The sequence below is a fragment of the Camelus ferus genome, chromosome 9 (genome assembly GCF_009834535.1).
Source record: "Camelus ferus isolate YT-003-E chromosome 9, BCGSAC_Cfer_1.0, whole genome shotgun sequence".
Taxonomy (NCBI): domain Eukaryota; kingdom Metazoa; phylum Chordata; class Mammalia; order Artiodactyla; family Camelidae; genus Camelus; species Camelus ferus.
Window position 1 is genome coordinate 65124278 of NC_045704.1, and position 25533 is coordinate 65149810.

The 25533-nt window shown below is 50.2% G+C and overlaps 1 protein-coding gene across 1 annotated transcript in view; it reads right to left on the reverse strand.

Moving 5' to 3' along the window:
- The window catches only part of TGFBR3 (transforming growth factor beta receptor 3), a 183460-nt gene that overhangs the window by 86449 nt on the left and 71478 nt on the right, over positions 1-25533 (reverse strand). The window contains 1 exon segment of the mRNA XM_032487077.1: positions 22970-23154. Coding sequence (XP_032342968.1) covers positions 22970-23154 — 185 coding nt within the window.

Genomic DNA, 25533 nt, shown 5'->3' on the forward strand with positions numbered 1-25533 from the left:
AATTCCTAAAAATTTAAGGAAAAAAATTATCTAAAGCTTAATTAACTCTAAGTGAGAAATAACCTATTTTAGGGTGTCTGATCCACTACCATCAATCTAGGCTGTAATTTAAACAGCTAATGAGAAATTATAGTACATTATAACTGTACTACATAGAAGCAGCAACTGTGAAGGACAGCAACTTAGAAACACATTTTCTCATGGATTAATAAAAGCCTTCAATTTTTATTAACACCATTTGAATTAATTATTAACTATGCTTACTATAGCTTTAATATGCAGAACACTTTTATCTTTAAGGAACTCAAAGTGTCACACCTGAATAGCCTTACAGCATCATCAAAAGTCAGGTAAGAAAAATATACACTTCCCATTAGCAAGAACGTATAGAAGAAATCCTCAGAACTTTAATTACAATGGCAGTACACAATGCATCAATTAAAAACAAAAACACTTGTCGGTAGGGAGAAATCTGTAACTCTGATCAGTCTGAACAGAACACTTAGACGTTTGATTAGAACACTGTGAGGTGTGCACACAGCCCACATGCCTCATCTCTGGGGGAATCCCTTAGACAGTGCTGCTTCCCGAGTCTCGTGTGGAGACGGAGGTCCACTTGCACAAGTCCTGGGGCTGAGGAAGACGCTCAGATGTAAATGTGTCTTTGGGAACAGAAAGGGGGCGCTTCTGCTGGGCCCTGGGGGTGAACAGGGCAGAACAGGGGCAGGGAGGTGGGCAGCGAGAGCCTCGAGAGCAATGTCCAGGCAGGGGAGGCCATGTGGGTAGGTCTGGGGAACACTTAATTCAGCTGAGGAAATATGCAAAAGAACACAGAGGAATTAAGCTGGAAAGGTAGACTGGGGCCAGATCTCAATGGGCCGTGAAAGCCAAGCTTAGCTAATCAGTGAAGGCAACTGAAAGAACAGCGTGTAATGTAATTCACTGAGATGTGACCATGGCTTGCCTCCTGATAAACAACGCACATCGACTCCTGGCGTATCAAGTGTGACTTAATCACATTAGTAAGTTAATTTATCAAACCCACTTCAACCACCTCACTTACTTGCCCAACAGAATAGGTAGCAGTAATAAAGATTTTTTTAAAAGCCCCCTTCTGTATGGGATCCCATTCCGAGTCTCACACAGTGTCGTTATGAAGGGATTGCCAAGGAGTATCTCACAAGGGGAGAAAATTCAATCTTAATCCTCAACCCGAGACCTGCAGTTTGTTCCCTGGCTTTGTCCCCAGCTCACAGGCCCTCAATAAACACTTGCTCAGTTTGGGATATATCTTAACCATAAACAATGAATAAATCAGGAAACTATTGTGAGTTACCAGCCTTGAGCATTTTTAAAAGGAATAACTCATGGGGCCTGGTAATTCAGTCCTGGGTATAGTATTCTACACAAAAATCTTCAAATCCCACCCTTAGTTCTCGTGTGTGTAACACACGAACCAGATCCAGCCTTTTCTCTCTCCGTCTACTCTACTCCCCTACAGCGAAGACAGCGCTCCATTCTCCACCCTCGGGATGTCTCCTCCAGCCTAGAGACGCTCTCCTAAATCCTGGCAAGACCTGACAGCAAGTTCCCGCTGTTTCCAGCACTCACCTGGAACAAGCTTTGGTCATGATCTCTCCTACAGTATTCCTTTCAAAAGAGAAAGCAAGCTCAGTGTTGGTAAGCACTTTCAGAATGAAAGCAGGATCTTCTCACTTACAGAAAGCAATTTACTGTTTGCCCTCGGGGAGAAGGAGTTAATCGCCCTCGCCTGAGAAACAGAGAAATGTCACCTTCACTATAAACCACAGACATGGGTGCCTCCCAAGCTTGTCTTCCCCCTTGTGTTAAGATTCAGGACGTATCATTCATTTAAGAAAAAAGAGAAAATTCTGTTTAAGTATCTTACATTGGGACTCAATTTCCCCGTAAATAAAGGGGCTAACCACAGCCTGCAGCTCTTTGAGCAACTGATGGAGTCAGTAACAGCCTTCAAGACAGAGCCTAGGAGAAGACATGGTTGATGGAAAAGAATGGGCTGACGTGCCTGAACGCAGGTCACACTGAATGATCTGTGCACTCGATTCAAAGGCAAGACTGACGAAAGTTTAGTTGAACCTGCCACAGTGAATACAAGAGAATAAAACAGAAGAGCTTTCTTGTTTCAAAAACTGGAAATATTCCAAAATGAATTTATCAAACTTCTCAGACCAATGGGAGCAGTTTTAGAGAATGTCATTCTTTTCTTCCCTTTTTCTTCCCACTTTAACTCTGGGTCAGTGTGTGCCCCATAGTCTTTCCTGCTTGGCAGAAGCAAAACAAATCATGAAATACTCAAGGCTAATCCTAAAGGTAAATCAAGATTTACAGTGTCTTTTAAAATAGAAGTGTTGACAAGATAATAGTCCTGAGGCAAGTTAACTTATCTGGTTTTGCTAATTTCTTTCGGACATACTTTACAACGACAGAGCGGCATGATTTATACTGAATTACAGGAAGATTGGCTTATTTATTTTTTTCTTTTCTATCAAAATGTAGGGAGTCCAATAAATCAAACTACGATTTAAAAACGAAAGAGTCAACGCAAACATTGTAACACTGTAAGGTTCTAAAAACACTATTTTGATAGGATAATCCCCTTTAATGAAGACACTGGTTGCTGCTCTTGGTCGAACCATATATCGTTAGGCGGAGAACAAGTCTCAGTCATTACAACTGGCTCATCTGGTGACTGGGAACCCTCCCAGGCCAACGGGCCACGTGCTAAGTGGGCCCCGCGAAGGCACAAGGCCAGCCTTGGGCCCGAGGTGTGAAGTTACAAAGCTCTCGCATTTACCCCACCTCCACTGTTGACTTCTTCATGCCACCTTTTTTTTTTTCTCTCAAGTACTCCGCGGGCTGTTCAAAAACAAAGGAGTGGGAGAGGGGCGAAATTAGAGCCAGTGGACTTGGTTACTGCAGGCAGTGCTGGTAAAAATCTGAAAGAAGAGGATGAAACACAAAACGGAATTTGTGTACAATAAAATCACTGACCTTTCGTGATACACACGAAAGACTTTACACACAGACTACACCAAGTATTTACTGTAGAGATTGAAACTGAAGTCCAAGGAAGCAACGGCCTGTCCAAGTTCTACACCCGGTTATGCGTCCCTGGGGCCAGAACCCAAATACCCGTCCTAGTGGCCAGCCACCTGTCCTGCCGGTGGAGCTACGTCTCTCCTGTTCTCCGTGACTGGAACAGAAGGGCTCCCTGGATCTTCAGCGTCCAGGGCCAGCCTTTTTCACCCCTGGAGAAGGACAAACATGAGGACTGCCTGGAAACGACGGCCCCCCCCCCGCACAGCACCGCGCGATCCGGCTCCTGACCAGCTAGCCCCGTCTCCCGTGGCGCTCTCCTCACCGCTCCGCTCCAGCCACACCGGCCTCCTCGCGCACCTCCAGCAAGCGCGTCTGAGCTTTCGGCCTTGGCACGAGCAGATCCTCCACCTGGCCTGCTCTTCCCCTGGGTCCGGGCACGATTCACCCCTTTTCATCGTTAATGTCCTGTTCAAGCACACCTCCTCCGCAGGCAAGCCTTCCCTGGCTGCCTGACGGCCTCCCTGACGGCCTTCCCTGCTGTCACCCGAACACCTGGGCGCCTCGTACCCAAAGCCAAGTCCGTGTTGCCCAGGCTGAAACTGCCTTCTTTACCGCCGTATCTCCAGTCCTAGAACAATGCCTGGACATGCCAAACACACATTTTTGGAATGAATAGATGAATGAAAGTATGAAAGACCAAGGAAGGATGAACCAGCCTATTGGGTGACTCCACAGCATGGCGCTGGGGCCTCCTTCCATTCACGTGTTTTTATAAAATTGAAGGGAAGGAAAAGGGCAGCTATAGACACAGAAAGTCACCAGAAAGCCTGCTGGCTCCTGTCTAAAGCACATCTCTGAGGCATTTCTGATAAAAGGTCATGGCCAGGAAAAAAAAAAAATAGCCAACTTTTAGCCTAGTCGAGAGACACAAGAACTCAAGATCAAGCCATAATATATCTCAAAGTTCACCTGATCCTGCCAGCAGGAGCCCTGCAGTGCTGAATTTTGGGGCATCTGAATGATACATTGTTTTACTGAAATATTTTCCAAGATTCCTTTCCGAATTCAACTCCATGGTCTTTTTTTTTCCCCCTAAAGGGCAAAACACCAACCTGTTTCCAAGCTATTTGGTAATATTTTGGCACAGATAATCCAGAAAAGAAAGTTGTTTGTAGAGAGCAGAGCTATGGATAGTAACAGGACGCCCCGACCTGCCCCTCTTTCTACGAGCTTAACCTATAGATGGCAACCCAGCTACTCACACGTAATTCTTACCCGATGGCCACTTTATTGCAGCTCAGAGACTTACTGCCAATATGATCACAGCTAACAAACTGTATCAGGAGCAATGCTCAAGCCCACGGTCAAGAGGAGCAAGGAGGCTGAGACCACGTGAACAGGAGCAGGAGCAGGGGGACAAGTCACGATCCACTCTACCTTCGCTGCCTTTGGCGAATCCTCAAGGGGCGTCAGGCCTGCCAGACAGCAGGTGCTTAACAAACACTGACTTAACGACTAAACCAATGTTTAAACCTTGGGAGAGCCCACCTGCCCTCCAGCCCAGCTACAGGAGACGTGTGCTGCCAGGTCAGTCCTCAGCTCCACCAAGCTACTTCCCAGCTCATGACCTTGAGAACGTCTAACTTCTCTTGGCCTCAATGTCTACGTCTGCAAGCCAGCACCAACAGCTCCCTTGCAGGGGTGTTGATAAGACTGACTAGAAGCGGGTTTTCTCAATCCTCTGAGAAGGCGGTTTACCTGTGTTTGACTGGGGCTCCAGTCAGTGTGGTACTGTTACCTCCCGCCTGCAGGTTCTTGGGTTATTTTTCTTTTAAGGATAAAACTATATGCCTTTATTCAACACAAAATGAGTCATTAAGATAAAACAGTTTGTCCGTGTGCAGAAACATTATTATACATTCAGTTCTGAAGGTAGTTTTACACAGCCAATGACAGGGGCACTCTAAACGTGGGAGGAAGGAAGACAAGAGGGAAAGGAGCCGAAAGGCAGAGCTTCATCTGTCAAAGTGCTGAGGACTATGTGCACAACGACTTTAGTGAATAAGACCGACGTAAGGTCATTTCTTCCATTCTGACTTCTCCGGTGCTGGTGAAAGTCTCAAGGTATGATGCAGTGAGTCACAGAATTAAGATGAGTTTAAAAATAAAAAACAGGTCACAGTAGATAGGGCTAAAAGGTTTTACTTTCTACAGTTTCAGTTGTCATGTCCTCTGGATCTTTCACGGGTTCTAGAAATTTTGTGAATTCTCTAAGAACAAACCTGCTCTTCAACCAGTAGTTTATTCTCAGAGAACCAATTATCAGGTCCTTCCCAGCCCAGAACCTATCTCGTTATGCAACAGACAGACAGGTCCCTGGATTCTGAAGCAGGATGACAAACTGATCAAAGCTGCCTGTATGACCCCTAGCTTCCTAGTAAAGAACTGGTGGCTTTTCTGCCATCCCCAGCTTTCTCCTCAGCCTTTGGGATTCGGGTCTCGTCAAAGCCCAGGTCGGGAAGACAGCACAAGCAGCCCAAACGAGCTCGTCTCCCTCCTGTTCCAGCAAGGCCAAGCGGGCAGGCCTCACGCCCTGCTCTCCAGGCGTCATCGTAATTTGTGGGAATTTTGTTCAGAATCCAACAAACAGCCTTGAGAATACCACATTCACTTCACGCCTGACCCCAACACCACATCTGCTTAGGGGACCCCTAATTCCTGAACAGGAACACAGCCACCTGCCCTCCCATCCCGGAGTGCGCCTTCCAGAGAAACAGGAACACCCGAGGTGCTCAGGCCACACACTCCTTCCAAGGCAGCAAAGTCACTGGATGAGGTGAAGGGAGAGCTGGGGAGTCTGGGGACGGACATCTGTCTTTAGAGGTCTACCTAAACTGCCCCTTCCAGCCTCCGGTGTTAAGATTGTGCCAACTCATCCAGCCCTGAGGACCTACGTCCGTGCAGCTGGGCGCCCTTCTGCCACCACAAACACCAAGGCAAGGCCATCAGACACAGGCTTTCGCAGCTGCCAAGGTACTTGCTGTCCTAACACACTTCATACTCCGCCACTTGGCTCTATTTTATTTACCAGCCTCCTCCCCTAGTCTTGGAAAATTTTGCCCCAGCCTTCAGCCAAACCACATCCCTGTTTCAAACCTCTCCAAACTCTCACCTCGGAAAAGCCCTGCCAGCGAGCACACCTGGCTCCAATTACCCCGCGGCGCTCCCCCCACCCCGGCCCCGGGCCCTTCCAGCGAGCGGTGCCTTCGCACTTCCGTGGCCACCTCGGCCCAGCTGCAGCTGATTAAGGCTATTTGGTTAACTTTCCATCATGTGCTGTTCAGGGAATAGTATGTGTCCACGTCTCGGTCCTTTCTGTTTACAGGTGTTGCTCCTTGCCGGGGTCCGCACAGCGCCTCGGGCTGCACCTTCCTCGCTGCCACGACGCTCAGCGAGGGGGGAACGTTCGCGAAGGCTGCTGCCCGGGGCTGTCCAGCGGCCTGCTTCCAATTACGGGGGGGAGGGCTTTGCTCGAGCAAACTGAAATGATTAGTTCCTCTAATCTTCTGTGTTTCAATAAATAAAAGAGAAAGGGAGAAAGATTCTTTCTGTGTGCTCTGTTCTGATAAAACAGTAGAGGTCTTTGGAAAATCGTGAAGCTTCTACCGTGTGAGGCAAGTGAAGATCTAAGCAGTAAAACTCGAAAGCATTTTCCCAAGTGCTTGGAGGCCAGATTTGCCCCCAGATCTGCAAATCCCACTTAATCTAGGTTTAAAAACAACACGTAAGAAGACATCAGACCCCCGTGGCTCACAGCTGCGGCTGTGGGTGCGTCCTCGCCCACCGCCAGCGGAGGGCTTCTTCAGCGGTGTTTCTAGTTTAACGATTCCAGAAACATTCTCAATTCTGCTTTTCAACTGGTATTTTTTTTTACTAAATGCAAGTTATGCTGTTTTTCATTTTGGAGGCCTGGACTAACTATTTAAAAAATATGCCCTTAATTATCAATGTAGACTCAAAAAAACCTTGAAAGAAATACTAAATCTCAATCTTCCCAACCTCTTCATACTGACGAAAGAAAAAACTGAGACTCACGTGGGTCTAGAGATTTGCTCAAGTTCAAATAAAAGGATCTGGTAAATGAAGGACCAATCGTTTATTGACTCACGATCCAACGGCTGTATTTTCTACACTGTGAAGCCTGGATTAAGAAACATTACTTTATGACTGACCATATATACCAGTATCAATAATCAGATTTTCCAGAAAATGTGAGAAATTTTCAAATAAGAAATTTCCAAATCAGTTCATTTAATAAAGCTAAGTAAGCTGTTGCAAATCAACATATTCCTTTGTTCACTCCAGCATTTATTTCACATCTTTTTATTGAATGCTTACAGGTGTGCTGGGTCTGTTCTAATTACTGGGGACAGTGCACAAAATAAAACACCTCATGGATAGTGTACCGGAGGGGACGGACAATAAACACATTTAAATATAAATATCGGGTGGTTTACTAATTAATTTTTTAAAAAGCAAAACAGGGTTGGGGGCAAGTCAAGGGGGCTTGGTTATCATAAATGGGGTGGTCAGTGAAGGCCTCTCTGCAGAGGTGATGGCTGGGCAGGGACTGGAAGGAAGGAGGAAACAAGCCCTGTGAATGACCAGGAGAAGTGCTCCGAGCAAAGGCGGGAGGCGGGAACGCGCTTGGCACGTTGGAAGGACATCTGGGCCAACCGTTCAGCATCCAGAAGATGGGGAGGTGGTGGGAGAGGGAGTGAGAGGTCTGCGAGGGGTTGGGGGACTTTATTCTAAATGTAACGGGAAGCCACTGCAGGAAGCTGAGCTGGTGAATTCTGTGACTGGACTTAAGATTTTTGAGGGATCATTCAGGCTGCTACACGGAGAACAGATCTTATTAGCTAATAATGAAGCGAACGCTCACTGAGGCTTATTATATTCCCAGCACTGTTCTGAGCACCTGTTGCGTTTTAATTACTTAACTGTCACAGCAACCTACGAAGCAGATGCCATATTGTCCCCATGTGAAGAAAATGAGGCACAGAGGAGTTAATTAACTTGACCAGAGTCGGTTCCTAAACAGGGGAACTAAGCTTCCAACACAGGAACTCTAGTTGCAGATTCTGTCCTCAAACAACAGGGGCTAGGGGTCCACGGTGCCTCAGGTAAAGAAGGTGACGGTGGCTCAGACCAAAGACGGTGGTGGGGATGCGGTGCGGGGGGAGGTGCAGGGGTTGGCGGGGGTGGGGGATTGTGCAGTCAAAGGTGGGCGGGTTCAGAATATATTTTTATAGTAGAATAAACAGGATAGGCTGTGACATCTGAGAAAACAGAAAGTCATGGATAATGCCAGGGTTTGGGGCCTTAGCAACTGGGTAGTGTCCTTTACAGAGAGGGAGAACGTGGCACTGAACAAAATGGGGACAGGAAGGCTGCACGGAACTCAAGACACCCTCCCAAGCTAAGGGAGAAGGAAGTCTCAGCTTGCCTGGGGCTGCTGTAACTACTAAAAACTTGGTGCCTTAAAACAGCATGTATTCTCCTACAGTTCTGAAGTCCAGATGTCCAAAATCAGTATTGCTGAGCCAAAATCAAGATGTCAGCAGAGACAACAGAGTCTCGAGGAGAGAATCCTCTCCTTGCCTCTTCCAGCTGCCCAGAGCTGTTGGCATTCCGTGACCTGTGGCCCTGTCACTCCGATCTCTGTCTCTATGGTCACATTGCCTTCTCATCTTCGGTCTATCTTAAATCTCTATTTTATGAGAACTCATGTGATTGCATTCAGAGGACACCCAGACACTCCAGGAGGACCTTCTCACCTCAAGTTCTTCCATTAACCACACCTGCAAAGACTTTGTCTACAGAACATTCACATAGTAACAGTCACAGGTTTGGGGATTAGGATGGGGGCGTATCTTCGGGAGCCATTATTCAGCCTACCATTGTCAGGAATACATATAATAAAAAAAGTAATAAAATCCACGGCTGTGGGCAAAGAGTTGGCAAAATTTACTCCTCTTTCACATGAGACTTTGATCTTCTGTTAACTCTCTTAACTCTATAACCCTGGTAATTAAAACAATATGTCAACCATAACAAAAGGTGATTTCTCTTACCTATAGGAGGAGACATCTGGAGGCTTCCTGAGAGCAAGGACTCCTGTAAACCAGGCACGCCCTTCACGGCACCATGGAAACTATTGCTATAGAGGAAACTATTGCTATAGAGCATAGTTGCCTATTAGCTCCTGGAAGGAATGAGGCTTCTAAACCACGGAGACCTCCTGGCATTGGAGCCACCAGCTGGAAAGCTCTGGATGGCTGCGTGAACTGATGTGCAGACAGGTCACAGGCACACAGAGGACGGTCACAGGCACCCAGAGGGCGGCCACGCCACCCTGCTCCCAGCTCTGGTCCCACACTACACCCTGTGGTGGACTGAAGCCACCGGGGGCCTGTCTTAGTCTCTTGGGTCCGAGTGTTTATCTGAACCCAAGAAGACCCCCTGGGTGTTTGCTGCACATGCAATACAAATATCATTTCAGTTTAATTGTTTCCATTTCTTCCTCCACCAAACCCTTTCACACAATTACCAGCAGGAAAAGGAGGAGAGCAGATGTTCCATCTGGCCACCCTCTGGTGGTCTCACTCATAAGCAGTAAAATGGCTAAAAGGGGCAAAGGGAAAGGAAAACTTGGAAAACACAAATTAATAAATTCACGAAAACAGAGCCGTTTCCTCAGGGGGGAGGAGTGAGCAGCACCTTAGCTGACTACGTCATGCTTCCTGCGCTCTGCCTTCAAGAGGCCTGTCCTGCAGCCGTCCCAACCCACACCTCTGCTGGAAGTGTGCAAGTGGGCTCATTACTCAGAGCCAAGATAAAGGATAAATCTTCATGAGCACCATAAGCATGAGTCATAACAAATAGGAAACACATGTAGGACGTATACACAGTAACAGCACCAAGCCAGGGGGGTGCTTAGGAAACGCGTGTGAGGACACGCGACAGAAAGGACCAGCAACACCCCTCGCACACTGCTCCAAAAACGCCCCCAAAGGGGGAGAAACCTCACCGCAAGCCAGGGTCCCTGTCACCCTGGTCTCTAGCAAGCAGAGGCCGTTCCCTGTTGGCAGTAGGCCTTCAAAAACCTTTCAAAAGGGAGGAGAACCGAATCAAGAAAAGTAAGTCGGAGCAGGCTTCAGAGGATTTTATGATTTGGGAAATTTGAACAGCTTCCAGCTAAAACACTGGGAATTAGATATTAACGGCATCAAAACTGAGCAAAAAAGATCTTTTCAGAGAAATACTTGTGCACAGTGGTAGCATTACCATTTCACTTAAGAGTCTCACTATCATAGCAACCAGCGGTTAAAAGGGAAAAAAAGAGTGGACTCCTCAACCCACCCGCACGAAAGCAGGAAGCAAAACTAAACGGCAGCCGTGCCCCGCACACACACAGCATGACCCCAGCTGGCGGTGCGGGCCCCCCCCCCCCCCGGCCTCCCGGCTCAGTGCAGGCAGAGCCTTCGGGCAGCTGCGCCAGGCCGCGACCTGGGGGCGTTCAGAGCAGGACGGAGGGAAACTGGCCCCCGCCGTCCTCTGGGGCAGATGACGGGGGCAAAATGCCCAGGCCTCACTGGGAATTGAGCTGTTCGGCTGCCTTTGATTTTGGAAGGCGGCACAGTGACCCTAAATGCCCACGTGTCTCACACCAAAGCGCGTATGTCCGTGTTCTGATGCACCTCGGGCTCCCTTCAACTTCAGCCTTCTCCTTTATCTTCAGAAACCACTGATTCCCAAGGAAAGCCTGGCCTGCGTGTCGACCTCCCTGAGGCTGAGAGGAGCAGGAGAGAAATTGTGAAGCGTTGTGTCCAACTTCACTAAACTTTCCAGTTACCTGAGACTTCCAGAAAAGCCAGGGCACGTTAGGAGCTCTTCTGAGCTAGAGCTCGCACACGACTGCCGCCTCACAGGAAGTCCAGCTGTGGACCAGCAAACACAGGGCTGGGGACGAGAGCTGTGACCCCCCACTTCCCTCTGTCTTTCACTTCTCAGTCCCCTCAGCAGCTGCCTTCTGTCCTTTCTCCTCTGCCCCTCGCTGCGGGCACGTGCGCTCACATCCCTGGCAGGGAGGCCTTGTGGCAGGCTCACCTCTTGAGATACGAACGCAGCTTCCATGTGAATCAGTGCATAGGTCTGAGTGCCTGCCCTGTGGCAAGCCCAGCGCCAGGCACAGGAAACCCACAGCCCCATCAGCCACTTGCTGTAGCCAGTTCAAAAATAATCAGATGAGTGTGCACCTGTATCAACAAACAGAAATTAAACTTTAATGTGCACAATGTCCTATTTGGGCTCCAGGCATGAATTAGGCTGTGACAGTGATCCTGGGTCCTGTAACTGGCTCTCCTTGGCTCACAGACACAGCCACATCTAATCTAGCCTCTCTTCAAGAGAAGCCAGGTCATACCTGCAATCTGCCTCTCTCCCACCAAGGGACGTAAAAATTCTAGAGTCAAGTCTAAGGGCGCTGTAGTGCCAGTGGAAAATGCCAAAAATAGAAGGCACTGTTGTGGGGTGTTTGGGACGAGAACCCAGATAACGCCAGATGGTTGCGGGCAAAGCACTGCACACAGGAGCCAGAAGCACAGCCATGCTGCCTCGTGTTGGCATTCCAAGTCAGGAGTGCACTCGGAGTGAAATCCCGGCAGAATGCTAGAAAACAGTGACAAACGTGTAAAAAGAAATTCACTTCTTAAAAATTAATCTCATTCTTTTAGTTTAAAAGGGCCATCGAGTATCTGGGCGCTGACATTTTGGCATTTCAGACGAGGCCAAGGAGCTTCAGGGCAAGGGCTGTTTCGGTGAACCAGCCAGCTCAGAGGTGCCCTGGCCGCCCAGAAAGGAAGGCACGGAGCACACAGCCGTGAGGGAGCCAGAGCAGCAGGTCCTCCAAATGCAGACTCAGACTCCTGTAACTTTAAGACCAGACCCTCATAAATGGATTGCTTCTGCTGGACACCATGCTCTAAGTAAACAGACTCTTCTGGCCGACACACAACTTCCTGTAGGGTTCTGGTGGGTAAAGCTTGAAAAGGCTGCCAGATCCAATGACCAGCAGCTTTTGAGCTGACTTAGAAAACAAGCTACAAAGACTTGAGTCCAGAGTAAACAAAGGAAAAGCCACATTAAACAGGGAACAAATTACTATACAGGCAGGGATATTTTAAGCACTCACTGTGCAAAAAAATAAAATAAAATAATCAAGTTATTAAGCATTTAATGATACAGGGTAGAGTAAAATGTCCTCCTTCAATTGGAGGAATCAAGGCTAATTAATTCCAGCAGTATTAAGAACTGGCTGAGAATCACCGCCCTACATCATGAGGACAGATCGTGCTCGATGGCACAACTTCAAACCTGGCTCAGATCAAATGAGCTGCCCGAGGGAGTAGCACAGAGTCAGAAAGCATTTCCAGCTTTCACCCAGCGGAGGGAAAGGACTAACCAGTTTACTAGCATAGGCTGAAAATCCGTAAGAGTGAAGAAAACCGTAGCAAAAACTCAGAAAGGGGCTGAGGAAAGACTGAAACAGAGATCTGGAGAAGATACAGTAAACTGCAGAACCATGAGGCTAATTAGGAAAGCAAGGCAAAGCAGGAATAGAGAACGGAGGTGGCCGTGAAGAGGGGCCTGGGGACAAACACCAAGTCCACTGATGTAAGGAATCAAGGAAAGGGGAGTCGCCTGAGGAGCCCCACAGCGCTGCTGTAAGTCACACCCTCAGCACCACGCAAACACCCAGTGTCAGCGCACGAGCGTCCAGCTCGGTCCCTGCCCCCAAGAAGTCCACTCACCAGCCAAGTGTGCAAGAGTAACACGCACGATTCAGCAGCAAAAATTACAAGAAATCACACAGCCCCATACTCGGTGGGGGGGAGCGCAGACTGTGGTGGGGGAGAGGGCGTTCAGAGCAACACTTAGAGAAGGAGGAGATGGTGGGTGAAGGAGTCAGGAAAGGGCTTGCAGGAGAGTGAAGACCTACACGGGGGCTTCAGACGTGGCCGGGATCGAGAGAGTTAAGAAGGAAGTTCAGGTGGAATCGAGAAAAAGCTGTGGGGCGACGGATCCAGCTGAAGGGTCCGGCTGAGGCTCAGGAACCTGCACTTCAGCGCCTCCAAGGCTTTCGGATGCAGGAGCTTCTCATGCCACACACGCTGGTCCTGAGCACTAGGTCCAGATCCCTGCTGGCGCGGCCCTTCCCGCCTCATCCTCTGCCTCCGGGCCCCAGCCCACCCCGCCGCTGTCCCCGTCACTGCCCCCATCCTCCGTTCCGGGGCTCGGCAAGCTTTATCTGTCTGCAAATGGCCAGACTAAATATTTGGGTCTTTGTTAGTCTCAGTTACCCTTCTCAATCTTCCACTGTAGGGAGGGAGCGGCCACACACAACATGTAAACAAATGGGCAAGGCTAGGTGCCAATAAAACTTACTTACCCCCTCCAGAAAAACCCTTTATTTACAAAAACAGCCATCAGATTGATGAATGGAATGTGGTGCAGCCATGCACTGGAATACTATTCAGGAATGAAAAGGAATGAAGTAACAAGTACGCGCCACTGCACGGAGGAACCTCACCTGCATTACGCTAAGTGAAACAAGCCCGTCATAGAGGCACACAGGCTGTATGAGGCCATTGATTAAAGATGTCCGGAATATTCAACTCTATAGAGAAAAGCAGAGTAGTGGTTGCCTGGGGCAGGGGTGGGAGCCTGGGGAATGCGGAGTGCCTGCAAGTGGACACAAAGTCTCCTTCTGAGGCGCTAAAGATGCTCTAAAATTACAATACAATTTAAAATCAAACGTTCTAAAATTACATTGTGGTGACAGCTGCACATCTCTATAAACGTACTGAAAACCATCGACGTGTATGCTTTAAACAGGTGAACTCTACGGTATGTAAATCATACGCAAACAAAGAAACAGGCAACAGCAGGATTTGGCCCGAAGGCCACCGTCTGCCGCTCCCTGACCGCACACCGGCCACGCCAGCACCGGGACGGACCTTCCTGCACACGCGGTGCCCCCCCGACCCCGGGTGTGCTGAGGCCTCCCTCCTCTCCTGCTCAGCAGCTTCTGCTTGACTTCCAAGCCCTTCATCCAGTGCTCCCTTCTGGGAATCCTTCCCTCGCCTACAGAGGGAATCACCACTCCCTCTGCTGGGCTCCTGCAAACTTCTGTGAATTTTATAACAAATAATGGTCATATTATGTGTCAACACTGCATTAAATTTATTGTCCCTCAACCGCCAATAAATGCTGAAGACATAAGGCTGAGAAGGAATCCAGCAGAGTGTCCACCTCGTACGCGGTGGGGTCTCAATGAGTAACTCACTGAATAAGTCTGACATGAATGGACAAATGAACCAATTAGAGGAGCATTATTTAGGGAAAATAAGTTTTATGAAGAGGTGCACAAGCTGGACTCAAAGAGCCGGGGTCCATGCTGCAGGCACCAGTCCCAGGAGACTGGCTAAGGGGCTGCAGGCTGAGTGGAGAGGCGCATGGAAACTCGGCAAGTTCCAGAGAACGTCAGTGAAACTCAGTGACTGACCCAGCGCAGTCTGAGGGAACGGGTAAATCCATGACGGCTCAGGAGTCCCAAGACAGATGGCGGTGATGCCACCGATGGGACAGGGAAGCTGGCCTGATAAACCGGCATGGGGGAGGGGAAGACGCTTAGGAAGGCTCTCACAGTTGGCTTTAGAGATCATGCAACGAGCGCACAGCTGGTTGTTTTCTGGGTGCCAGGCACACATGCCAGCCCTAAGGGCCACAGAGCCCTCTCTCGATCCTCAGGGGACCCGCTAAAGAACTGCTATCTCCCCCCACTGTCCCGACGAGGAAACTGGGGCTCAGAGAACCGGGCAGCTCACCCAGAGGCACATGCTTGGGAAGTGACGCGGCTGAGAACAGCGGGGAGACCCCAGCCGGCAGCCGCTCCCCTACCGCACCGCTCAGGTGCCTGGGAGCCCAAGGCAGGGCCCAGGGGCCCTTGGGAGACCCTGCCAGAGCTTCCCCCGAGAAGCCTGGACAGAGCTTTGGGAGTTGTTGGCATCGACACAACCATCCAAATCCTAAGATCAGACGAGCCACCTCGGGAAGAGCAGCGGGGAAATCGAGGCCCAAGGACTACGCTTCACGCGAGGCTCCCCGAGGGGGAGGAGAGGGCCGCGGGGAAAGGAGCAAGAGGACCCGGCCAAGCCACGTCCTGACACCCACAGAGAGAGGCCAGAAAGGCAGGCACGGGGGAAAAGCTGCGGACAGGTAAGGGTGCGGAAAGGCGCGGTGCCAGGAAGGCTCTGCGGCAGGGGGGCTCCCTGGGCACCAGGCCAGCGCTGCCTCACTCCCCGGCCCTGCCAGGTGGTCAGGACCAGGTTGTCTCAGGGAACCTTTCGGGTCCCAGCGTCCCGTAAGTTGGTCAACAGGGCAACTCCAGGGGCTCCTCAGAGACAAGTTCAGGAGAGCAGAAGTCAGGCTGCCGAGAGGAAAGAGGGAGGCAGGACGCACAGACTCGCTCGTTCGAGGAGTGGACAGGCAAGGAGAAGAGAAGCAAGCTGGTGCGGCGAGGCGATCAGCAGGGCCGAGTTCATAAGTGGCCTCCTCACTGTGCGAGAAAGTAAAATAATTAAACATGTGTCCAATTTCCACAGAAATATTTAGAGAACATGGGGTGGGGGTAATGCTTGAGTAATACAATAAACACTTTCTGCAGAATTGGAGTATTTAAATCAGAGGTATTAGCAAGTAAATTGACATTCTCACACAAAATGTCAAGACAAACCGTGGAAACGAGAAAATGCAAGACGGGTGTCTGGACGCTCTGCAGCACACACAGACAGGCGCTGGCCCTCGGCACACCTGGGTCTCAGGTCTGCGGACCTGCTCCTTGCTGTGGCCTCCTGCTTTTCTAAACACTCTCCCACAAGTTCAGAGAGCAAGAAAGTCGCACTTTCAAACGTGCAGGGCAGGCGCTCCCACAGAAACGTTTTATGCTAACAAGATTTTTGCAAAATCATGCACTTTTTTAAAAAGTCAAGAGAAGTCACCATGGCAACAATAGCATGCTGTTGGTTGTAACCCTAACCTCCATAAAGACAAACAGGTTGGAAAACGCTGCTTTTGGACAAACTTTAGGAGTCAAGGCAGCCTTCCTCTCCACACTGAAGACACAGTGACAAAGCGGCTTGCTCAAGCTGTCAGCTCTCGGCCAGCAGAGGACGTCACCCAGCATGACCTCGTGCTAAAATGCAGAGTCCGACCGGGCTAAGCCCTCTGTGGGGCAGCGGCCGTGCTCCCCTCGGGCAGCGTCACAGCGCCCGGACATTACTGTGGCAGACGGCAGGGCTTAAGCCACGCGCCCTGGCAGTGTGTCGGTAGGAACGTTGTAACTTCTTTGCCGCTTCTCATGTCCTAATTTGTATGCTAAACCCTGGTGTTTACTACTGTCACTGATTTCCGCTTTCACTTTTTCTAAAATTCCAAGGCTGGGTGTTTGGAGGGCTCTTCCTTGAGCGTCAGCTGTAGTTTCAGACCGAACATGTCACCCCAGGGAGCTAGCAACCACCGGCGACCAGTGTGGCCAGCTCCGCCCGGCCTGCACTGTGCTGCTGGCCCCACCCCGGCTCTCTGTCCAGTCCGGGCCTGGCACCTTCACGCGGCCCAGCGGACTGTCATCATTTAAATACACTGAGTATCTTCAAGCCAAGGGGTAACTTGCTTTAATGATGTGACTGTCGACTTCATTTAGGGCCTCCAGCCCTCCTCGAGGGTCAGATTCAGTTGCCTTTCACGCTAATGAAATGATTTCCACAGCAACACTCAAATGAATGGGTGAAGCGGGGAGGTGGGGAGAGAGGGAAACGGAGAGAGAAGAGGAGGAAGGGAGACGGGGCACAAGGAGAGGGCGAGAGAGGCAGAAGGAGGAAGGATAAAGACGGGAGATGAATGCCTTTTGAGTAAAGTGACCCTTGTCATCACTGATTATCTGCTGTAAGTCTGTGACAAAATGGCCCGTTCAGAGGCAGCCTCACCTGCCAGGCTGGGGTGATTTCCAAAACAACTCCCATTTAAACAAACACCAGGCAGTGTTTCCACGTGGAAGGTGCTTGTTCAGGGAAGGCACGTCACCCGCACAGGGCGTCTGTGTGTGAGGGGTTTCCCCTGACGCTCGCCTAGCCCTCACTACATACAAGATCTCTGGGGCGTAAACAGCCTGGAGTTGGTTTGGGGTTTTTTCCACCACGTACACAGGCCCAGCACTGGGGAATCGTTCAGGAGCAGCAGCAGAGGGGCGAATGCCCCAGACTAGAGAAGGAAGTGTGCCAGTATTCTTCCGATAATTTTGCTCTTGGGTGTGCACTCTCCAAAATGCCAGTCTTGAAATTCTGTATCAGCTCTTCCAGCGGTGATGGGTGAAGGGAAGAGACACACCCCCCGCCCCCCACCCTCGCACTCTTCCTTCTAGACGTAGTAACTGAGGGGGAAAAAGAAAGCAGCTGCCCACCTACTCATACAGTGGAAACAGAGGAAAGACTACACACAGACAGGTGAGGCGGCAGGTAGTGGGGAATCTCCAGAAGGTTTAATCCCTGAACTGCCAGATTCCTCAAAGGAAGCAAAACAGACGGCAATCAGACGGCAAAGTCCACACACTGAAGCGCCTGCGTTTCATTCAGAGCAGGAAGCGTCCCCTTCATGTTCCTGTTCTCCCTCATCACACGGTTCAAGCACGTCTGGTTACAAGTCGTGGATTCCGGGCAGAAGACAGGTGAGTCACTTTTGTGAAGGCAGATGAGAGCTTGGTCGGGGGGCCGGGGGGGAGGGGAAAGGGTGGGGGTGGGAGGGAAGGGAAATGATCAACTGTGAAAAATAGATGGGTGGTGGCATTCAGCATAGGATTAACAGCCACACAGAGTACAAGGGTTTCTGAGCTCAGCCCTGCATTTTATAATTACTGACACATGATGCCAGAAAGGGAAAAAAAAAGAGACAGTGCCACACCCAAAACCATCCTTAATACTGCCCCGAAGCCACAAGGAAGGGAATGAAAAGGAACTCTGCATCGGAAAGAACCATCACAAGCCTATGCGGGGAACCCAGACCTTGGGTGGGAGATCCGCTGGCTCACCGAACAGGTGAGTGAGGCAGGTTGGCAGGTGTCATGGCCAGAAGCAAGGTCAGAGCTAAAGGTGCAAGGCAAGAGGACTGAAGTGTGGGAAAAGCTTGGACGGTAGAGACCAGCAGACGGGGTTCAGAGGTGGGCTCCACGCCCCAGGTCTGCTGCATAACCTCTCTGAGCCTCCCTCCCTTTCAGGATGACAGCGAGGATGGCCAGAGACCACACACGTGCCGGGCAGGTGGCTGGCCCACAGCAGACACTTCACCACCATCACTGTTGTCACTGTTACCTGGGGCACAAGGGAGCTGTTGAGAGGCAAGGGGAACAGTTAGCATTTCTTATGTGTTTACTTCCCTTGTCCTCCCAACTGTGGTCTTTCCTGCCCTCAGAAAGAACCAGGAAAGGGACAGCTTCACGCCACAGTCCTCAGAGAAGGTACAAGGTAGAAGTGAGTCAGAACCACATGTGTGATTAACCACACATCCCATTGAGCTCTGCCTGCCAAGACGCTTGGAGGCGAACTTCAAACTCATACCAACCACATTAGCCCATGTGGCCAACTAAACTACACTTCTCTGACAAACTACACTTCCCTTCTGTCCTCATTTCACATTTCTGCTTACACTGTTGGTCTGTCTATTGTTGTAAGCCCATCCCAAATCCTTTTTTGGAATGAAGCAGAGAATAAGTAAAAACATAAAAGAATGGAGTGTTCTGAGCTCTCGGATGGGTGAGGATGAAGTTGTTAAACCTGGCCCCTCTCCCGTGACGACGGGTCCTCCCAGAGCCTCGCTCCACCCCTAGGGCCAGTCACTGGCACGCCCATTAACTGTCAAAACAAACACATAATTTTAAACACCTGTATCTTCTATACACATATGTACAGCTAGCTAAGGGCTCTTCATGATAAGCAAGCAGTTAGACAGACCAGAAATAGAAAAGCACTGCCACAAAACAGAGCAGGTCCCAGTAAAAATCAGCCGAGAGGAAATGGAATTGCTGCCATTCCAGCAACTAATGAAAACATGTTGCTGCGAGCTCGGCTCTGGTGGTGCTACAGCCCCTCTCAGGAGCCAGGAAACACCCAGAGGGACTCGGGGGGGGGGGTATGGGGGGGTGCGGGACAGCTCACTCCAAGGTAAAGGGCTCAGGGAGCTGGGTTCTATAGGATGAAGACGACGACACCGCCTCACTTACTCTAAAAGACAAAGCGGATCTCTCAGGGCCTCTGCCCTCTTCTGACCTCCCCTGTTGCCGGAGTCTTTTCCCAGTTTCCTGTTCACTTCCAGGACTGTTATTTCCAAAACCATTGATTACAAATGAGAGGTATGGTCTCAGATGAAAAACACAACCAGAGGTCTGTGATGAGAACACAGCGGGGACGCGGAGGGCCAACCACGCCCTGCGGCAGAGGCTCCACACACGCTGTTGCGCCAAGTGTGTTCTTGATGTACGCTCCCTGCTGGCCTACAGGGCCGTTTATCCAACACAAGTGCACCTGTCGACCCGCTGCGGTGACCACTTCCAGGGGTCGTCTGCCACCTCCTCCACACAGGAGAAGCCGCGGCCTCTCCTCTGCTGGGGAACCTGAAGGCACCTGGGAGGTGGCAGTTTGGTCAAACGTCACAGAAGGGATGACTCACAATAGATCTGAGTGCTGATCCTGCACCAGTAACAAGCGGGGAGGGGGGACAACTGACTTAGTAACTCCCTCACCTTTAAGGAGAACAAGGTGAAAACCACTGCTGGGTCACCGGGGTCAGAGGAATCGGGGCTTGGAGCCAGCAGGGCATTCCTTTCTAATTTATAAGCAACAACATTTATCATTTCATCTTGAAAAATATTTGCCCTTAATGATTGGTAGAGACATGCCCAAAGCTGCCTCTCGTCCTCCCACAATTACCCTCAGAACAGACTGGCTGTGGTTTTTATATAATAGCATATTCCTAAAAATCAAGGTATCCATTTGGAATAGCAGAAAGAGTTGGGAGAGTCTGAGTTGGAGGAGGAAATAATCTTAGTTAAAAAAAACGTGGATGCTGTTAAGGTAAATTTTACGGGTAATTTAATATTGGCAGGTTGAATTGTTGTTCTTCAACAACTTCGCTGAGATCGAACTCACACACCATAAAATTCATCCCTTTGAAGTAGAATTCAATGATTTTTAATATATTCACATTTATTGACACATATTAACGGTACTTAGTATATTCATACTTGATCATGGAACCGTCACCACAATTTAACTTTAGAACATTTCTGTTCCCCCAGAAGAAACCACTCATGAGCAGTCGGCCCCCATTTCTCCCTTCTGCTCCTCAGCCCCAGACAACCAGCAGGTAACTTTCTGTCTCTGTACATGTATCTACTCCGGACAGTTCATATAAATGGAGTCTCACAGTACGTGTGCTTTGTGTCTGTCTTCGTCCGCTCAGCAGAACGTTCTCAAGGTCCATCCACGTCGGGCGCGTATCACTGTTTCATTCCTTTTTAGTGCTGAGTCACAGCCCGCCGTACGGACACACGTACCACATTTCACTCACCCGTTCATCAGGGGGTGGCCCTGAAGCCGTTCCCACGTATTAGCTGTTATGAATAATGCTGCCATTTGTGTGGACCTGTTTCCCTTTCTCTCGGGTATCCACTTAGGAGTGGAATTGCTGGGTCATGTGGTCCGAGTGACTTCTCAAAGCTGTCTGCATGGCTACATTAATGTGTGTCCACAGTCGTCTGTGAAGAAGGTGAGAGGTGCTGGCCATTTCTCCACCCATCTTACCATCCATAAAACAAGCTCTCCTCCACTCTCTCTGACGGGGCCCCCTCCTCTGACAGCATCCCCGACACTCACTGCGCGCATGAGACACCCCGAGCCTGCGGAGCGGCAGGAGCTCGGCGCCCGAGGGGACTCCCGAAGAACACAGGCCCCGGCACCCCGTCCTCCTGCAGGACTGGGCCAGAGCCGTCTGATCCCTCGAAGTCCCCCAAAGAAGGCAAGAGGGCAGTTCCCTCCGCTGCCCAGTCTCAGAAATACCTTCAAATCTCTAACCCCAGCTCATACATACATGCTATGCAAATACTGAAGGAAGGAAAACAACGTTCAGGTTTTAGAGACAGCCCCACCCCAGGCCCGCCTTCTTCACTCCCTCACCGAGCACGCTGCGCTCCACGCCAGCGGACTCCACGCGTCCTGGGCAGCGCCCGTCCCGCCCGCCTGACCGGCGAATGCGGGGGTGGGAGGGCGTCTTCCTTGTGCCTCAACAGTCTGGTGGGAATCTGCTTTCAGAACCAGCAGCGGCACCGCACGACGTAACATGCAGCTCCTGCCGCCTCTGTAACAGCTCGTCGCGCTTTCCTTCTCGGCGCCTCCGAGCGAGCGCGCACGCGGACCGGATGCCGATCACTGTTCTGTCAGCATGGCTCCCCAGGACCGCACCCCTCCCCTCCTCCCCTCCCACCACAAGTCCTTCCCCGTAAGTTAGGAATTAAAGACGCATCGCTGGGACAGAGAACTCTGACCTGAAACAGGGGCTGCAGCACAATGGCGAGCAACCAAGAGCGTTAGCAACAATTTCCAGTGGGGCTGGAGCGGTTAGATGATTTGTCTCTGAAATGAGCCAACTCTGCACACTTTCACAAGATGAAAATCGGTTTGTTTTTCCTTCTGGACACCTTGCCTCTCCTACTGCTGCTCCCCCAGAATGAAGAGGGTTGGGGCACAGAAACACATGGCTCTGGAAATTAACTTTATTGACCAGAGGAGAGGCCACAGGTAAACCCCGTTCTGCACCAGAGCTTCTGCACTTCGCGGTGACCAGGGTTTACTGCGGGTCCTCGCTCCCTGGAGAGAGAATACCTGAGGGGTAACACTTCTGACACAGAAGCTTAGAAACAGAAAGAAAACCAACTGCGTTATCTTAAAAGCAGCAGGATGGCCACACCCCCCAACCCAGGTCATTGCTGAGCCACAAGAAAGAGGAAGCCGTTTCTCTCTTAAGGCAATGACCTTGGGCAAGTGAGTTATCTTTTAACCTGTCACCTGTAAAATAAGGATAATAATAGGACCTCATGGAGAAAGAGTGTGAGCACTTCACAGTCTGAGGACAGAGTAGACGCTGAGTCACTGTGCGCTGCGGTCACCACCACCACCACCACCACCAAGACCACCGTCTCTGAGAAGCTGCCTGGGTGGCGTAAGGAGCTGCGCACCCGCAGGGCTTTCCTGCAGGCACAAGGTGCTGCCACCCTGACTGCAGAGTGTTTCCATCTCCCCGGACTCATCCTGCAGGAGCAATACATTCACAAGACAAAGCGAAGAAAGAAGAAAGACAGGGACAGGAGGAGACGGGAAAGGCATTTTACAGTAACAGAGAAAAGACACTTTATTTTGTTTTTTCACAGCCATGGTAAAAGATGAAATTCTTAAGAACATTCTTTCCGCTATGGAGGCCCAGGAAAATTGGAGAGCTGAGAAGCCTCTCTGGACAGGGGTCCGAGAGTTGCCGAGTCCAAACCGCAATCCCTCTGGCTTATCTGGAATCCGTCTCTCTCGAGTGTACAGTCATGCCCTCCTCCCCACTTATGTTCATACGTGAGCATCCTCGTTAAACCCAGAAAGAAAAGGACTCCTTATCCAGAAAAGCGTCTTCACAAATTCAGAGGGGCAGTGGGCAGGAAGCTGGCAGCTGTGCTTACCTCTCTCTGCGGCGGGCCGGGCCCCGGGTCGGCGGCCCGGAGGTTCAGGACGTGCACCTCCTGCGGCAGCCCGACCGTGCCCCTGCTGGCGCACCCCGACAAGGCCGTGAAGCTCTCCATCAAGGCCTGGACCGGGTGGGAGGCGTTGACGGGCGACAGCTCACAGTGGGCCCTGGGCTCTGGACCTGCAGAGGGAATCACAAACACACCCCTCAGGAGCAGCAGTTAACAGGGCTACCACTAAACTAATTGTTCCGCATGATGCAGCCACTGCCGGCCCGCCAGAGCTGCCTTTCCAGGTAAGTTGCTTCCGAAACTAAACGGCAAAAACGCTAGTCTATTCTTCTAAAACCCCAACCTCTTAAATTCCTTTTGGATGATTTTGATGTGTATCTGATCATTTAAATTCCCTTTTAGATACACAGTCACAAATGCATTCCTCTGGATGGAGGAAGCCTCCCATTTCACATCTGTGTTCAATTCTTCCTTCCCTTCTTAGAAGAAAACCAGAGATAAATGGAATAAACTGTGTAAAGCCCCAATAATATTATGCATAAATAATATTAAACCCCTAAAGTTGCACCAAAAAAAGTATAAGATGCAGATCCTACTTTTTAAGTGCTTCCCCTGCTTAGGGAAAGCAAAACAAACTTAAGAACATACAAAAGCAAGATGGGATGAGCAGAGGCAACTGGGGCCAGAGTTGTACAGCAAAGTTTGGGAGAGGTCAGAAAGATCCTCCCAAGAGAGGCAGGATGTGTGCAGAGCCTCAGATGGAAGAAGTAGACCCCTGGTCTCACGTGGCTCCTGCTTCCTCGTTCTCCCTCTGATCAATCAGAACTTCAAGCCAAAATCCATCCACTCCTCCCCACCTCTACTTCCTGTAGCCTTCACTGGCTTTGTCCCTAGACAACTGCTGATCTTCCTAAAAGGAGCCTCTGGTCTCTAGAGGTCAAAGCCAGCTTCCATACAAGCACGGTCCACCTAGGCCAGGGTGGTCCTCCACTGAATGGGCGATCCAAAGGCAAAGATCTCTCCTCCCATCTCTGCAGGCTTGTCCTGTCCCTTGAGAGCTACTGGCCTGTGAATAAAGCCTGAGCTCCTTCCTTCCCCTGCACACAAGGCCTCTCGTGATCTGGCCCCTTCCTATCTCTCCAGCCTTACCCTTCCCCTCTCTGGCAACCCCAAGTGGCATAAAGGTCTCCAGACACACTAGGATGCTTCTCAGCTCCATGTCTATATTCAAGCTTTTTCCTTTATCCACATTCCTCTTCCATTCTATCTCCAACCCCACAACTCACATCCCAAGTTAAGGAAGGTACGCTTCCTCTGTGCTCCCATAATCTCTCTGCCCATGTCCGCTGTTTCATTCTCTGCACTATAACCAGAGTGTGTACGTCTGTCTTTGCCAACCCAGGGTGACCTCCTGACATCTGTGGGTTACTATATTTGTATCCTCAGCACCCATCACAGTGCCTCGCGTGTAGGAAGTGCTCAAAAAACATTTATTAAATGAATCATTGTGCTTAAAAAAGATTGCGCCCCTTCTGGGGACTTAGATTTGGCTGTGAGGAACTAAATGGGAAACAAATTGCTACAGTGGTGTGGGGGACGTTAGCTGAGCTGGCAGAGAGGAACACCAAGGAGCAAGAAGGAACCCGTGACACTTGAAGCTCATACCCTCTGTCAGCTCGATGTGGTCCCCATATCATAGCTGTGGAGACAGGGACTCGAACACACAGCATCCTCGACCACAGCCTTTCAAAGGGAACTTGATAAAAGGCCTGAAAGTACTCCAATGAGTTCTTTCCGACTTCAACATAATAAAAATACTCTCCAGGATAACAGCCCGGTCTAAAATGCAAACACAGTTCAAAAATGAGCAATCCTGCATCTCCACGGCTATACTGTAAGCAGACACCCTGCCTGGCGTGCCAAGTCTATTTCAGAACTCACAGAAATTATCTAGGCTGATAAGAGTTATCAGGTCTGAAATGAAGTATGTACCTTCTCAAATAATCACTGCCTCCCTCTGGACTGCTCTCCTGTGCCCAGCTGCTTTCTGAGAAAGAGAGGTGGTGAAGGAAGATGTCATGGCAGCGAAGTCAGGAGGTACTGGACGTCAATTCCTTGAAGTCCCCGAGCAGGGCAAACAGTATGAGCAGGTGCCCCAGGCCCTCACCAGCCGCGGTGGGATGTCTGGTATGTTTCACGCCTCAGCGCTCCAGAAAAAGTCTCCTGCTCAACCCTGGGGACTCATGGCGGCTACTGCTACCCACACTGGAAAACCCTTCTGGATTGGTTTCACAGCCTCCTGACATGAATTTTCCATTGTCACAAATTCAGCACAAATGAAAATACTTTTCAGTTCCATTTTTGTATATGTGTGCAAAGCTCCAACTAGAGTTCCACCCAAAACACACTGCAAAAGGCTTGCAATCTGCTCGACTTGCCCTGCTCATTCCATGCACCATCACCCATCACCCACATGCCACCATCACCCATCAGGGTCTCCCTCAAGTCAGTACACTGCTCATCTCTACACTGGGCAAGAGCAAAAACCC